General features: G+C 40.9%; 1 protein-coding gene and 1 long non-coding RNA gene across 2 annotated transcripts in view; both read right to left on the bottom strand.

The window, feature by feature from the left end:
• Positions 1-6,221, bottom strand: part of LOC142047974 (uncharacterized) — an 11,267-nt gene extending 5,046 nt beyond the window's left edge. The window contains exons 1-2 of the long non-coding RNA XR_012657316.1: positions 5,548-6,221; positions 4,545-4,613 (exon numbers count right to left, since the gene is read on the bottom strand). This is a non-coding gene — a long non-coding RNA (uncharacterized LOC142047974). The remainder of the gene's footprint in view (positions 1-4,544; positions 4,614-5,547) is intronic.
• A 3,102-nt stretch (positions 6,222-9,323) lies between these two features.
• IFT22 (intraflagellar transport 22) lies at positions 9,324-14,216 on the bottom strand. The gene is made up of 5 exons (XM_032786997.2): positions 14,105-14,216; positions 13,707-13,786; positions 13,485-13,574; positions 11,411-11,613; positions 9,324-9,949 (listed from the first exon to the last, which is right to left on the bottom strand). Exons 1-5 carry the CDS (start codon positions 14,141-14,143, stop codon positions 9,801-9,803), a joined length of 561 nt encoding a protein of 186 aa, XP_032642888.1. The 5' UTR covers positions 14,144-14,216; the 3' UTR covers positions 9,324-9,800.
• Positions 14,217-16,070: the final 1,854 nt, after the last annotated feature.

Below are 16,070 nucleotides of genomic sequence, written 5' to 3'. Positions count from 1 at the left end.
GCAACAAGGACACACTGTTGACTCACATCCAGCTTCTCATCCACCATAACCCCTAGGTCCTTTTCTGCAGAACTGCTGCCTAGTCACTCAGTCCCTAGTCCATAGCAGTGAATGGGATTCTTCCTTCCTAAGTGCAGCACTCTGCACTTGTCCTTGTTGAACCTCATCAGATTTCTTTTGGCCCAGTCCTCTAATTTGTCTAGGTCCCCCTGTATCCTATCCCTACCCTCCAGCCTATCTACCACTTCTCCCAGTTTAATGTCATCTGCAAACTTCCTGAGTGTGCAATCCAAGACATCCTCCAGATCATTAATGAAGATATTGAACAAAACCAACCCTCAAGAAAGGAAAAGAATAGGAAGAAGAGTTTGCACAGAGTTCTGCAATATGTTTATGATTGGGTGAGAAGAAGGAAGTTATAGGAGCACTCAGAATGCATGACATTGAGAAAAGGGCAAAAATCTACGGAAAGGACCAAAAAAAGAAAAAAGATAGTGAAATAGGTTTGAGGAGACTCTGCAGAGAAGTGAACCCAAACAGGTGTCTGAGAGGATACACCTTCCTGTTGCCAACAGATATGCAAAGCGCTGGTAAAATGCTAGTTGGATACAGAACCATAAATGCTTTGTGGATAACCAATGGGGTTATTATTAATCAGAGACAAACAGAGTGTTCCACTTCAGCACAATGTTCAAACTAAAATAGCACAAATGTATTCTGCCTAGAACCAGAGATATGATGGGCTGGTATAAATTATAAAGGCTGTAATTCAAGATAGCTCTTCTCTTTGTTGTGTTCAGCATTCCCAAGAATGTTTATGCGTGTGTTCCTTCTTATTCTCTTTCCAATGGACTTGCAAAGCAGAATGGAGCTCTTTGATTAATGCTAAGGAATGCTGTGCCCTGTGGCTGCAGTACCCAGATGTAGTGGTGAGAGCACTGAAAATGTAGGAAACCTTTAATCTCTGGTGGAGCTTGGTTAAATTGTCTGAATTGAGCATACAGACCTTCCTCTTCAGATATATCAGTTATATTAAGTCTGTGGGCCAGACCCTCATTTGTGACACTGCTACGCCAAACACAGCTGAGGTGGGGCAAATGTGGATTTATGCCACACACAGTTTTCCCCAGTCACATCTCCAGTGGATCCTCCATTTCAGCAATGGAGAAATAGATAGTACAGTATAGCTATGGTAAGAGGCAGAACAAACGTAGCTTGAGTTCCATACCCAGGGTGGAATCTGTGGTACTGTGTAGCTGAGATCAGGATTTGACTTTACCCAATAAAGAGAGATTAGATACTGCCTGTTAGTTGGCAAGATTGGTCATGTAGCATGTACTTAACAAAATAAACTACACCGAACTAGTTATATCTGCTCCAGAAGGCAATGGGCTGAATCAATTCTGCTCTGATTCAAACCAAGGATTTTAGGTATTTCAAACCTTAGACAAAAAGCACTGAACCAGTCCCACCCTGGATAAGAATACACAGTAATAGGAAGGGAAACTGTGTGCCTACAATTTTATATAAGCGATAGGGCAATGATTTTGTAAATAACTTTTTGGGAAACATGCTCTGTGCTGAAGAGGTCATGTTTACCAGTTATACATATTGGCATGGTTGGCAGCATAGATGCAAACCAAGTAGGGGCTTAGAAATTGTTTGGGCTGGAAAAATATATAATCACTTTGAAATCTATGGGGCTGAATTGAAAACACTGGCCTGGGGCATCTTGGAGGCACTCAGCATCAGTATTCAGAGTGGTAGAAGAAAAAGGAATCCATTAAAGCTGAAAGTGCTTGGAGAGGTGCATCCAAAGTCTCCTAGAAGAGCTCACTCTGCTGATGGAAGACTTAGGTTCTGAGAGGGAGAATGTGGGTAAGCAGTATTGCTGGAGAAACTGTGTCCAGAAGGTACAGCAGGATCACAAAGAATCAAGACAGCTAAGAAGAAGGATGATCCTGTGATTAAGGCATTAGCATGGGAATCAGGAAATTTGGGTCAGCTTTTTCAGCTTCGACACTGACTTCCTGTGTGACCTTGGGCATGTCACTTAACAAAAGCTCTGTGCCTCAGTTTCCCCACCCTGTAAACAAGGTAACATTTCCCTAATTCACAGGGTGTCACTCAAATAAAACGGCAATGAGTGCTATGGAAAAGCCTTTACATACATAACCTCCCTGTGAATCTGGGTAAAGAATTGCAAAGTAAAGAAAACTTTCAAAATAAATGTATGTTCTCAACATATGGTCTGAACATTTAAATATATACATTGAGGTACTGCGATGATCTGCACAGGAAACGCAAGTGGGAAGTTCCTTGACTACAGTGAAGTATTAATATTATTCTCACTGAGTTAACAGGAATAGGAACTATTTTTCTTTTAACTAACCTCATGGAAGGATACAAACCCATTTGTTCTTATTTTGCTGCTCACTTTCCCCCTACAAGCTACACACAAAGGTTTAGAGTAGGTGGGTCTCATGGAGTTACATGCCATCCAAAAAATTGTTGACTATGAACCATCAATGTGATGCGGCTGTGAAAAAGGCAAATGCAATCCAGTGTGCAGAGTTCATTAAAGGTGTGGATTGCAATTTGAATAGAACTGAAGAAATGCTAGACTTAATGCCACTGAAGGGTCCCACAACAGGACGAGATATATTTCAAGGACTGGAAGAGTGCATTGAAAAAGCTGCACTGCCATGGAACAAACTCGTATCTTTGGCTACAGATGGTGCGTCATTAACGTTCTCTGAAAATGCTGGTGTGGTTGGATTATTGAAGACCAAACTGAACAGCCTCAATAATCACGGAATTAGCTTCACCCGTATACATTGTATTTTTCACCAAGAAGCTCTGTGTAGTAAAAGTCTACAAAGGAAGGAAGTTATGGAGGTAGTTAAAACTGTTAATTTTATACATGCAACGAATCACAGACAGTTCACTTTTCTAGTAAGTATGGACAGTGAATATGAGGAACTTCTGTATCACACTCAAGTTAGATGGCTGAGTCGTGGAAATGTTTTGAAGCTTTTTTTTTTACAATTAGAGAGGAGACTGATTCCTTCATGAAAATGAAAAAAAAGGAGGTTGCACAGCTTGCTGATTCCACTTTTATCTGCAACCTTGCTTTTCTAACTGATGTAATTGATCACCTGAATGCACTGAACTTGAAACTTCAGGGTAGAAAACAGGTGATAACACAGATGTATGACAGTGTTAAGTCATTCAAAGTCAAGCTTACTTTGTGGGGGAAACAGCTGACTGCTGGCAATTTGGTCCATTTCTCAACTCTGAATTCCTTAGGAAAGGTTGAACCCAAATCCTTGAAAGAATATGCAGAGATCATTTCTAACTTACACAGTTTGATGTGCGGTTTAAAGATTTCAAGGCATTTGAACCACATTTTCAACTTTTTTCCACAACATTTGCTGTTGAAATAGACAATGTTGCAGAGGAAATGCAGATAGAGTTAGTGGAGCTTCAGAGTGACACCATTTTGAAGCAGAAGTGTACAGATGTTGGAATTCCAGAATTCTACAGGTTTCTTTCATGAGGAAGATTTCCCATGTTATTCTCTATTTCCGCAAGGATAATGGCAATGTTTGGAAGTACATATATACGTGAACAGTTTTTCTCTTCCATGAAGATTAACAAATGTGTGTTAAGGTCAAGACTCGCTGATGAACATTTGAAAGTAACACTAAGATTGGTTTTGTCTCAGGATATCAAACCTAATATTGATGCTCTGCTTGATGCAAAACGCTGCCAGCTAGGTGGCCAAAAATGAAATGACTGTCAAAATTAGCACTGATTTTTCACATTACAGTTAAAGAAGTTAATAAAAAAGTTAATAATTTGACTTTTAATAGCCTACTACATTTTAATACTATACTACTGTATTACTATATTACTCTTTTTTTTCTGCCTACCTCCAGATGCTTCCCGCCACCAACCCGCCAAACAGCTGTTGGTGGCGCTAAGCACTTTCCTGGAGGGAGTGGGGAGGAGCAGGGAGCAACGTGCTCAGGGAAGGAGGTGGGAGAAGAGATGGGGCTGGGGTGGGGCCTCGTGGAAGGAGTGGAGTGGGGATGGGGATGGGGGCAGCGAGCGGTGTGTGTCAGTGATGCGGCCCTCAGGCCAATGCACTAGTTCTCATGTAGCCCTCGTGGTCATTTATGTTTGAGACCCCTAGGCTAGAGTGTCTGTGTACCCTTTAATGGCTGGAATCAGAACTTTTCTATTTTGTGTCATAGGCCACCTAAGTTAATAGGGAATGGAGATTCTCCGTGAGGAGCTGTGATTATGGAATAGCAGGATTTGGCTTCTATCCTTACTGTTTCTGTAGTGTGCAGCATAGCATGAATTGTGAAGTCCCAGGCGATCAGAGATGCGTAGATACAATAATACTGCAACAAATATCCGTACTGACTCCCAAATGTGACATGAAACAAAAGAATTAAAGGTCCAAAACTCAGCTTCACACTAACTTAACCAAATACATCCTTGGTGTAACACCACTGAACTCAATGGAGTTATACCAGGAATTGAAGTGTCCCATTGGATTGTGAAGGTGTCAGCACTCTTTGCAGCAAAATTTCCACGCAACTCTTGGGGAAAAAAATTCAGAGCACATGTTCTATGGAAACCTGATGGTGTTTTGATTTAATATTGCTTTTAATGATCTGCAAAGGAGCAGCAGAAGGGCCTCCTAAGAGTTTTCTTTTTTTCGTACCAGCCTCATTACCTCAGCTTAAGATAGAATTTAAGGATCTTTGTGTCTTTAGGAGCCACAATTGATCCCCTCCTCTGTTATCACACATCCCCAAAAAGACACACATGATTTTTGCACCTCAGTAGTTTTTTCTATACGCCATATAATTATTTTATCTTTCATATTATTACAGATACAGTGATGGATTGTTCACTTTCCCTAGTATTAGTGTTTGCCCTAAAGACTGGGCAACAATCATTTGAATAGTGACTGGTGCAGAGCTCATGACTTGCTAGGGGTTTGATTCTCCTTTCACTGTTGGTGGTTTTACAAGAATGTAACTCCACTGTCTGGTTTCTCTGGGGCCTAAGTGGCAGTCTACAAGATTTCCAGCCTCATGTTGCAAAGATGAACTTAACTATCAGTGCTCGTAGGTACAAAATTTTATCTTAATGACTAAAGAACAATTCAGTTCCAGGGTTCTGGGAATAGATGGTTACTGGCAAACCATAATAAATTCTTTGTCTGGAACTCATGGAACAGTAATATAGCAATGGAGGGTGTATTTGTGTCTTTTACTCCCTCTGAATAAACTCTCAGAATCCTCAGATGGATATCATGAAATTTGTAAAGAAAAAGGCTTTTAATTTCTCTAAATATGGAAGGGACAGTTGAACTATTTCTCTAAATATGGAAGGGACAGTTGAACTCAGCAAAACAGAGGATTTTGTATTATGCTCCTGGCTGGGATTTATGCAAGCCAAATTCCTTACCTGTCCTCAAACAATGCTCTATTAAATGTGAGGCACACTTGGGAGAGTTCACATTACCTTTTTGCTGCGCTGAGTTGATGGAATTTATCTGCTTTCATGGAGTAAGTAGAACCTAACTACTGGCGTTGGACTCCAGTTGTAAATTTTGGATCTGGATTAGAATTTCCGAAAGTTCAAAGAGGCTTGGAACTGATATTCTGGTTCAGGCCCATCTTTACTGAAAACACCTAAGTGCAATCAAGAAAAGAAATTAGGGACCATATTTTCATGTGTTAAAAATATTGTGTGTCCCTGAAAACTAGGAATGCCCCTCTCGTGAGGGCCGGTTCCAGTGCCCCAGTTTTTTGCCTCCCATTCTAAAAGAGACCTCAACCTAACTCATCCCCTCAACACAGAACCAAGAAGCTTAGCAGCATTGCTTAGCCACTGCTCCCACTCAAAATTGTCCTCTCTGTGATTGGTATGATCTGTGTTCTGGTGTTTCACTTTGAAAATCTGGTCATTCTAGTAAAATGCACTTACATTTATGTCCACCTAACTTAAATGTACATGCAAATCAGGTATTTGCACATGTACAAAGCCAGGCTATTAGAAGAAGGGTGAAGATGTTTCCAGATACTGTTACTTTTGAAGAGTGTCAATTTAAATGGATCTCCAAGTTAGTTAAATTTCCAGATCTAGGTTTTCAAAACTGAGCATATGCAGTTGCATGTGCCCAGCTTTGTGTGTGCAAATACCTATTTTGTGTACACAAATCTGGGGTCCACACACATAAATCAGATACTCAGTTATCTAGCCTTAAAATCTTAAATCCCAGACTTGGGACACCTTAAAGGGGTCTGATTTTTTTCAGAGTAGATTCTCAGCAATTTCTAACCTCTAAGGCAGGGGTTGGCAACCTTTCAGAAGTGGTGTGCCGAGTCTTCATTTATTCACTCTAATTTAAGGTTTCCCGTGCCAGTAATACATTTTAATGTTTTTAGAAGGTTTCTCTCTATAAATCTATAATATATAACTAAATTATTGTTCTATGTAAAGTAAATAAGGTTTTAAAAATGTTTAAGAAGCTTCATTTAAAATTAAATTAAAATGCAGAGCCCCCCAGACTGGTGGCCAGGACCTGGGCAGTGTGAGTGCCACTGAAAACCAGCTCGTGTGCCAACTTTGGCACGCATGCCATAGGTTGCCTACCCGCGCTTTAAGGTGTGTCCCCACCTTAAATCCCCAAATCACTAGCTACTTTTGAAAATCTTGGCCTAAGTGAACAGAAATAGCTGAATCAATATAAGAAATATGCACCTGGATTGACAACTGTCCTGCTTTCCACACATTAAGTAATCCTCTAAACGCCCTAGTGAAGTAGATACTCTTAATCACATGAGAAAACCAAGCCATAGAGAAGTGAAGGCCTACATTTTCACAAATGGTCTCCAGCCTTGGATACTTTGATTTTGGGACACCTAACTTGAGACCTCTATGGCAGATGTTTAAGAGACATTGAATATCTGTAGCTCCTGCTAACTACAAGTAAAGTTGCTACCCAGTCCCTCTGAAAACCAGGCCCTGTGTGTTTCAGGCTGAGCCCACAACTAACGAGGAATCCAAAATTAGCAGTCACTTTGAAAATGGTGACTTGTTCAATGTCTAGGTGACTTGTACAATGTCACATAGTGAGTCAGTAGCAGGACAAGGAACATAACTTGGCAGCTCTCACTCTTACCACTAAAACATTTAATGTCAACTGGTCCCCAAAATACAGGGCTCGAAAAGTAAACTGCATTTTGTTTTTGTGGGGTTCCAATGTATTTCATGGTGCCTTTCTGTCACTCTCAGGGTCCTGCTGCAAATAAGGACCATGCCATCATGGGAGTCATACATCTGGATCACAATGCTTATAGCTCTGGTCTTCATCACAGGAACAGCCAGTTGCATAATATGCTGTGTGTGCCAAAACCACCTCATAAGAGGTAAATGAGCGAAACGTATTATTACTGAGGGGCTTGGACTGGAGATTGAAAATGTCTTAAATCCCTAGACTGAAGCAGACATCCACAGACTTTGTCCCTCCTATTCTATCCAAACCTGGAGCCTTAAAATTCAACAGTTCCTCCCCAACAGTGAAAATTCCTTTGAATAAGACTGCACTGTTCCCTACCATATCCCTGTGCTAATGCTTTGTCCAATCTAGTTTTAAACGTCCAAAGCAATGCAAGGTACACCACCTTGGGATCCCAGTGCATAGGTGAAAAAAAAATCTCATTTATAGGTAAAAAATCTTTCTGATATCCAGGAATAAATCCTTGGAAATCATTTCCATGTTGTTGAATAACAAAAAACAATCACTAGGCTGTTAAGGTGACTAATTCTTCACTGGCAGATGGTAACAGACTGCAGTATCTCCACAATTTCTGTTTAAATAAGACTCTTTTCTTAGCTCAAAGCCAGCACATTCAGAGGTCTTTCAGTAGAAAATCGCTTTCAGTAGAATGACAAGATTACAATATCATAATAATCATCAACATTAACATTTAAAATATTCTGTTTGTGAGTGGGTTGAAGGGGTGTTGTATTTTTAATGTGCCTAGAGTTCAGACAAACTGGGGAAAAAACCAGCATAATAGCATGAAGCAGACAAAATTTCTTGTAGAAATAGTGATGTATCCACGATAAGATACAGCTCTCATAAGCAATGGATTTTAAAAAGCAGAGGTGGCAAAAGAAGTTAGAGCTGCAACCATGGGACACACTAAAGACAATGTAGATAAAGCCTCTGTTTTCTGCAGTTCCTGTTCCATGCTATGACACTAACTCTTCTTTTTAAAAGTCTCTTCTGAAAAGTTATTATCTATGTTAGTTTGTCTTTCTTTTCTCTCTTCCTTTGCTATGTATCTCTGTGGTAATATCACTTAACTAACCAGAGCATTCTGGTTTTGGACAGTTCGTATGAAATACGTTATAACTTGCCAATTCATTTGACTAGGAGTAAAGCAATTCAAATGGTGGAGTTCAATGAGGGTGACAATCCGTTCTTAGCTTTCCCTTTCAAAACAAGATATGCACTTTAAAAAACAAAAAAAGGTTTTCAGTCTGCAGCATGCCGGCATCTATAAGTTGCTGATAAATAGAGGGCTGTCTGTCACAACAAATGCACTGAATGGAAAGAGGACAATCCAAGCAAAACAAATCAAACAGTAAATTCTCGAAGGGAAAATAATATACATTTGATAACTATCTTTCCCTTGGCAAGACAATACAACAATCTTTGCCTTTCGTAGCCCCTGGATTAGAGCAAAATGAGCTACTGGATGAGATACCAAAGCTGCTCAAAATAAGCAGAAATTGGGCTTGCCAACTCAGCGTAAAACTTGTGTGTTGCGTATTGGCTATTTTTTTGGGCTTGTTAGGGTTTTTAAAGAAGCTTGTAGCTTTTTTTTTTTTTTTAATTGGCTCCCGGGCCCGGCCAATCAGAAAGATCAAATGGTGGGGATTGGCATTTGGCTCCTCCAACTGCTGCACTGCTTGCAACGCCCTCTCTGCACACCCCCTTCCCACTCCTACAACTAGAGTTAGCACTGTCACCAGCAATATCTTAGTTTTTTGGAACTGGATAGAAAGACTTGTTAGGAAAAAGACGCAATTTTTGTTATCTTACCAGAATACAAATCTATAAAATTATATTTGCTTCCCATGTTGGAGAAAAAAGGTAGGGGACACTAAATACAGAGTCCACAAGTGAACTACTTCACATATCCCTGTTCCCACTACTTTCTAATGATTTCCTTTCCAAAAGCATGTCTTATCCATGTAACAACACAGCTGACACTGACACATCATGCAAGTGCTTCACAGATTCATAAACTTTATGTGCAGGCTGGGGCTTTTTTTTTTTTAAAAAGCTCCTTATAGAAAAGAATAAGAATGTATTAAAATGAGTGAATTAAAAAAAAAAAGTGACCACTCCCTTAATCTCTGCACCAAAAATTATGATTAAATACAGTTAGATCCAGATCAATGTTTTATTAGAAAATATGTTCTTGTTCTCTTCATCTAATGCCAGGAGGCAGCTAAAGTTACCCAAATTCCTAGACTTACAGGCAACTCTTTGGGATAGCAGTTCATCAGAAGTAAGCAGTGGGTTCTCATAAGGAGTCTTAAATTGTGCATCTACTTCCTTTTGGGAAAATAAACTCATTAAATGTTTGTGGACTGTCATTTGCCAGAGATGAAGATTAATTCCTGTTTCCTGGATTGGGCAGATTCCATAATGAAAGAAGTACTGTCTCTCTCTTAATTCAGTATTTCTCCCAGGATTAGGTAATAATTGACATCTCTTCCCTGTCTCTGCTCTCATTTAGCAAGTTGATAATGCTTTTGAAGTATTTCACAAATTCCATGCAGACATCCTCAGGATCTTCTTCCAGGCTAGAGTGTATTAGTTTCAGTTTGTTCAGTGGTGAAGCTTTCAAGTTGCACAAAAAAAAATTAAAAATAAAGGTTACTATATTCATTTTAATACAAATGCATTTACAGTTTTCTTGAGTTCACAGGACTGTTTATGCTACATAAAGCATTTGGAAATCCAGATGCATTAAGATACTGCTGTCCTGCATAACATGTAACCTTTAAAAAGTGATGCATCATCAGTAATACAATGAACTAAGTTCATCGATGGATAAATCTTCTGAACAACTGAAAGGATATATTTTGCAATCACATATTTAGACACAAAGTGAAATCCAGCCAATATGTAGGAATTGTAATCAGTCCATTTAAGATATTATTTAATCACTTTGAAATTATAACATATTTTTACATTTAAATCTTAAAAATGTTCAGAACAAGTAGATCTACCCATTGTGATTCAACTATTCAAATTAAAAATCGCTTATACACTATCAGATTCAGCAATCAGGGAAAAGTAAACACAAAGCGTATAGTACAGATTAATGGAGGTTTAATCTGCTGTAATGTGGGAATAGTTCTTGAAGCTTTACCTTTCCTATCTGATTATTCTATATGTTTTTTATTATGGACACACGCATCACTTTCCAGAATTGCTTTTTAGTTTTTACTGTGCAGTACACACTTACAGCCTCTCCTTACAAGTTCTGATACTGTCTAGTTCTATTATCTTTTATTTAGATGTCATTTTCTGAAATATGTTTTCCTCCATATTTCTTCATGGTAACCATTTCTAGATGGCTTCTTTGAAACTCCTGCTGAAAGCCAAATTAAAACAGGACCTCTTGATAGAATATCCGTCTCACGGATGCAGTCAGGTTCTTCCATCAAAAGATCTGGGGATTGAGTTTCTTCTTATTTACACTGGTGTATCTCACAGCACTGCCACTGAAGTCAATTATACTGGTGTAATACAATATAACTGAAAAGTGCATGAGGTCTCTAACTTTTTAAACCCATCTTTGTTTCCATCTTCACTAGTGACATAGCAGTTTACTCTTGTCTGGACTGGATGGCTTCAATTTAGATGCATGTAACATTGAGTTTTTAGACACCTTTGTAGAAGGAAGATAATCCTTTATTTCATTGAGCTACTCCTGGGGTGTTTATAAAATGGTGATTTAAAATGCCTCAACAAATGGTTGCTAAATAGAGAAAACTACAGAGGGATCATATTAAAGTAAGAAATCCTCACGCAAGTGATGAAGTGTTGTGTAGGACTTGCTATCAGGAGATCTATTCTTGGCTCAGCCATAGACTCTCTGAATAACCTTGTTTTCCCATTCCTGAAAAGGGGATATATTTACCTATCTACCAGGTACATTCTGAGATTTAATTAATTCATGGTTACCTTTGAGATCCTCAGATAGAAGAAATTATAGAAATGCAGAAAGTTATAAAGAGTCACCAGCTTTGAAAGTTAAGCAGATAATTAAAAACTTCCGTTTCATTTTCTTACCCAAGGACAGGTTTTCTGTGTCCCCTGCACTGCCTGGTTTGTGGTGTGCAATTAGGAGACACTGGCTATCTAGTAACTGCTGTTGCTGCACAAAGCAGGAGTACCACATTTCAATTTCCTTCAGGTGACTGGGCAGTTCTGGGTTGAAGACTATTACAACACCATGGGAGTCTTTCATCAGAGCTGGCCAGCAAGTTTCAAACCTTGAAAAGCAGGTAAATGGAAAATGTAAGGTTGGTAGACCCAAAAATGGCAACTGTTTTTACTTAATAGTTACTTAAAACTCCACATAGTTTTTGTATTTTGTTTCTTCTCAAACACAGATGCTTCAGTGTTTTTCCCTACAAAATTAGAAAGCTTGCAGTCAATATGGCAAACTTCAAACACATTTTTGTTCTAGACAAACAATAATAAACCTCCTAATTTAGTCAGAGCCAGATGCCAGAAGAGACCACTAAATCATCAAGTCTGGCCACCTGTATATCACAGGCCATCCACCTCACCTAGCACCCACACACTAACCCATCACAAGCAACCTCATCATAAATTTGTCCAGCTCTCTTAAAACTAATTAAGTTGTTTCTCTCCTCCAACATCTACAGGAAGTCTGTTCCAGAATCTCACTGTTCATATGGTTAAAACCTTCTTAAATTGCTAAATTTGTTCTACTGCACAATTTAACATTTGGTGAAAGATGTGTTTAAATCTTTCTCCTAAAGAGCTGACTTGTGGAGTGGTCCCCGTCCTACAAATTGATCAGCTTAGACATGACTCTTCCACTCACACAGAGCCCCATTGACTTCAACAAGTATAGTGTCTGGCCAGGTGGATCAGTTTAAGGGATTGGGGTCCCCCAAATCATCTAGGTCCCAAACCCATATTCCTTGTGCACCTAGAACTCCTGCTGAGCTCTTAAAAGCAGCGCCTGCTAAGCTCTCAAAGATCACCACCAATTTGATCTGGTAACAGTTCAAAAAGTGAGTTAGAAGTAGTTTCAAAGTCTATACCTGCCCTTGAATCCCCCTGACAATTTGTGGTTTTACAACCAAGTTTTCCATTTTTTTAAATATTTTATATTCCCTGGTGCTGTGAACCTACTCCCTCACATTTCCTCCACCACAACAGGGCAAAAAGACTGACTTAAAACATTTTTATTAGCACATGTGAGTCCCAATCAAGACTGGGGCTCAACTGTACTTAGCTTTGCAGAAATAGGTACAAAGCTACTCCCACAAAGGACTTAATCTAAGAGTTGTCAAATGCAGAAAGCAAGTAAACTGAAAAATATCAAAACATTTTTCCTCTAACCTCTTTCAGTTACTCAGTGGCGAGTAAAAAAGACTTCAGAGAAAAAAGTATGATTTTTAAGTTGATGCTGTCCAACTATTTTAGTACTTTAAGGGACAGGGAGTGACCTTGTCTCAAGGTTCGTCCTCACTACCATGCTCAATTTGCACCACTGCCATTATGGTGTCTGATTTAGACACATTACATTGCTCTCCCGTCTATGTAATTACTCTACCTCAGTGAGAGGCGGAAGCTATATCGGTGGGAGAAAGTAAATAAGGAAGTGTTATTTATTCCTTCTCATAATACAAGAACCAGAGGTCATCAAAAGAAATTAATAGGCAGCAAGTTTAAAACAAACAAAAGGACGTATTTATTCACACAAGACACAGTCAATTTGTGGACCTCTTTGCCAGTGGATGTTGTGTAGGCCAAGACTAAAACAGGGCTCAAAAAAGAACTAGATAAATTCATGGAAGATAGGTCCATCAATGAACCTGGGAATGAGCAACAGGGAATGGATCACTTGATGATCACCGATTCTGTTCATTCCCTCTGGGGCACCTGGCATTGGCCACTGTTGGAAGACAGGATACTGGGCTAGATGGACCTTTGGTCTGACCTAGTTTGGCTGTTCTTATGATATTAGGGAAACAAGTGGGTGAAGAAGAGCTCTGTGTAAGCTCAAAAGCTTGTTTCACCAACAGAAGTTAGTCCAATAAATTATATTACCTCACCCACCTTGTTAAAATAATGTGAAGTGTCAAGAACACTAAAACCCACTTACTTTTGATCACCGCCACAATCCCACAGCTCAAATCGACACCCCGCCCCTTTACTGTTGCCATTCATATTTGGTTTCTCATATTCCAGGATCCTAAAAACAGAAGTGGATTTAGGGTATGATAAGATTCTACAACCAGGCCATCCTGGAAAGAGCAGGACATCCCCGGGGGGAGCCCTTTTTAAGGATCTCCTTTCAATAAGCATAGTGCGTGGCTTCACTCACCTCACTCCCTGAGTGGGGACGTAGCTGCTAATGCCTTCTGTGCTCTCCGACAGAAAGTTTGCCAAGACGGATTTTCCAGACTGTCAGAAATGGGAGCAAAAGGCATTTGTGTTAATAAAACAGTCCGCAGCAGGGCTCGGGGGGAAGGGCTGCATATCCCAGTTTGGAGCATGACTTGTGCTGTTTGGGGTGGGGGGCTACTTCTATGTCCACAGAGGTGGGGCCCACTAGATCTTTGTGGGCTTGGATCCAGAACTTTATGGGCTCCCAGCTGGGCTGTTCATGTTGATGGGGGAGGGGGAGACACACACACAAGACTCTGGAGCCCCAGTTCGGGATCGAGGAGGCTCCCCGGGGCCTCCACTCAGCCGCCGGGCCGGGCTGGGCCTCGTACTCACCTCACTGGGGCCCACGAACAGGATCTTGGCCTTCAGCATCCCGCGCGCTCCCCCGACAGCCTGCGACAGGCCGCGCCGCCCCGGACTCTCCTGCCAGCCAGCCCAGAGCCAAACGGCGCTGCTGCCTAGCGGCGCCCTAGCAACGCGGCGTCGTTGTCAAGGGCGCAGGGAAGCCGGCCGGCGATTGGAGCGGAGCACGGCCCGCGGAGTCACGTGCTGCGGAAGCGCCCCTCCCCCCCGGTTCTTCTTCCTCCCTTTCTCCAGCCTCCTGGCACTTATCTTTTCCCAGCCCCTTTCTCTGCTCCTGATCCTCTTTTCCTTGTGTTGAGCTGCTCTTCCCCCATCTCACCCCAGCCCCTTCGTTCATGCTCTAGTTATTACTGTCCCAGGGCAGTTTTGGCCAGAAACTTGCACTGCAACAAGGTCCTGGGGTGCAGTTCATCGGGCTGTGTTGTTAGTTCTGCACTCCTCTGTGTTGGGCACGCTTAACTGGGACTAAAACGTATCCCATTTTGATTTAGCTTCAGGTTTGGCTTTGTTGTGAATTACAACCTGTACCCTTCTTTTGGTGCATGTTTGTGTCTACAGCAGGCCTTATGATGAGGTCAGGAAATTGGCTATCTTTCTTCACAAGGTTATTCAACATTTTCCTGGCTTTATAGAGGTACTCTCTTGTCACAGAGTTTGAAAAGACGGCTCATTGGTAAGGACACTAGCCAGGAATTCAAGAACCCAGGTTTCAGTTTCCTGGTCTGTCACAGACTTCCTGTGTTACCTCGCACAAGTCAGTTAGGACCAAATCCACAAAGGCTCCTAACTTCCTTAGAAATCAAAGGAAATTAGGAGCCTAAACCTAAACACCTTTGTGGGTCTGAGCCTAGTCTACTGTAGAAGTGAGGCTAGCAGTACTTCCCTGAGGATAAATGTATTAGAAGATTTTGAATCATTCAGTGGCTACTTCTCTGAGCCATACGTGTACCTAAAATATAGATGGGCTGTGAGAAATGCCATTTTCTGGTGTAGTTTTTAGAGCACATGGATCTCGTGATACTAATTTCCTCAAAAAGAACACCTTAAGAGACTAACAAATTTATTTCAGCATGAGCTTTCATGAGCTACAGCTCACTTCTTCGGATGTAGCTCACGAAAGCTCATGCTGAAATAAATTTGTTAGTCTCTAAGGTGCCACAAGTACTCCTGTTCTTTTTGCAGATTAGGGCTACGTCTTCACTACCCTCCGTATTGGCAGGTAGCAATCGATTGCTCGGGGATCGATATATCGCGTCTCATCTAGACGTGATATATCGATCCCCGAACACGCTTATATCGATTCCGGAACTCCACCAACCCGAGCGGAGTTGCGGAATCGACAGGGGGAGCCGCGGATGTCGATCCCGCGCCGTGAGGACGGTGAATAATTCGATCTTAGATGCTTCGACTTCAGCTGCGTTATTCACGTAGCTGAAGTTGCGTATCTAAGATCGATTTTCCCCTGTAGTGTAGACCAGCCCACAGACTAACACAGTTGCTACTCTGAAACCTGTAATTTCCTCAAGCCACCAGCATGAGCACGGAAGAGTTGCTCCAGATGGGTTGCTTCAGAGCTGTTTAGAGCCCAGGTACAGTAACAGTTTAAGACAAGCTTTCAAATGGGGCCTTTAGGTGCAACCATAATGCAAATGTTTACTAATGCTACTACTAAATGTGAAACAGGATTGTTTTGTTCCCAGTGAGAGGATTACAGTGTTTCCAGCAGCCTGCAGACCTATTTGCTTGTCTAACTCACTACATAAAGTGGTTTAGGATGGTTTAGTGTCCCAGGAGTATGGGTGTCATTTATGCCACATTTAAAGGATCAGAAATAATCCGTTGTTTCCAGGGCAAGTTATGAGAGAGAAAGGTAATGCAAGAAAGCCAGCTGTACTTAGCCTCAACCAGATATTAGGTTCTGTTTTAGCAGATTAGG

This window comes from Chelonoidis abingdonii, chromosome 20 (assembly GCF_003597395.2).
Source record: "Chelonoidis abingdonii isolate Lonesome George chromosome 20, CheloAbing_2.0, whole genome shotgun sequence".
NCBI lineage: Eukaryota > Metazoa > Chordata > Testudines > Testudinidae > Chelonoidis > Chelonoidis abingdonii.
Note: the sequence above shows the minus strand (reverse complement) of the source record. Positions and strands in the feature narration are given on the sequence as shown.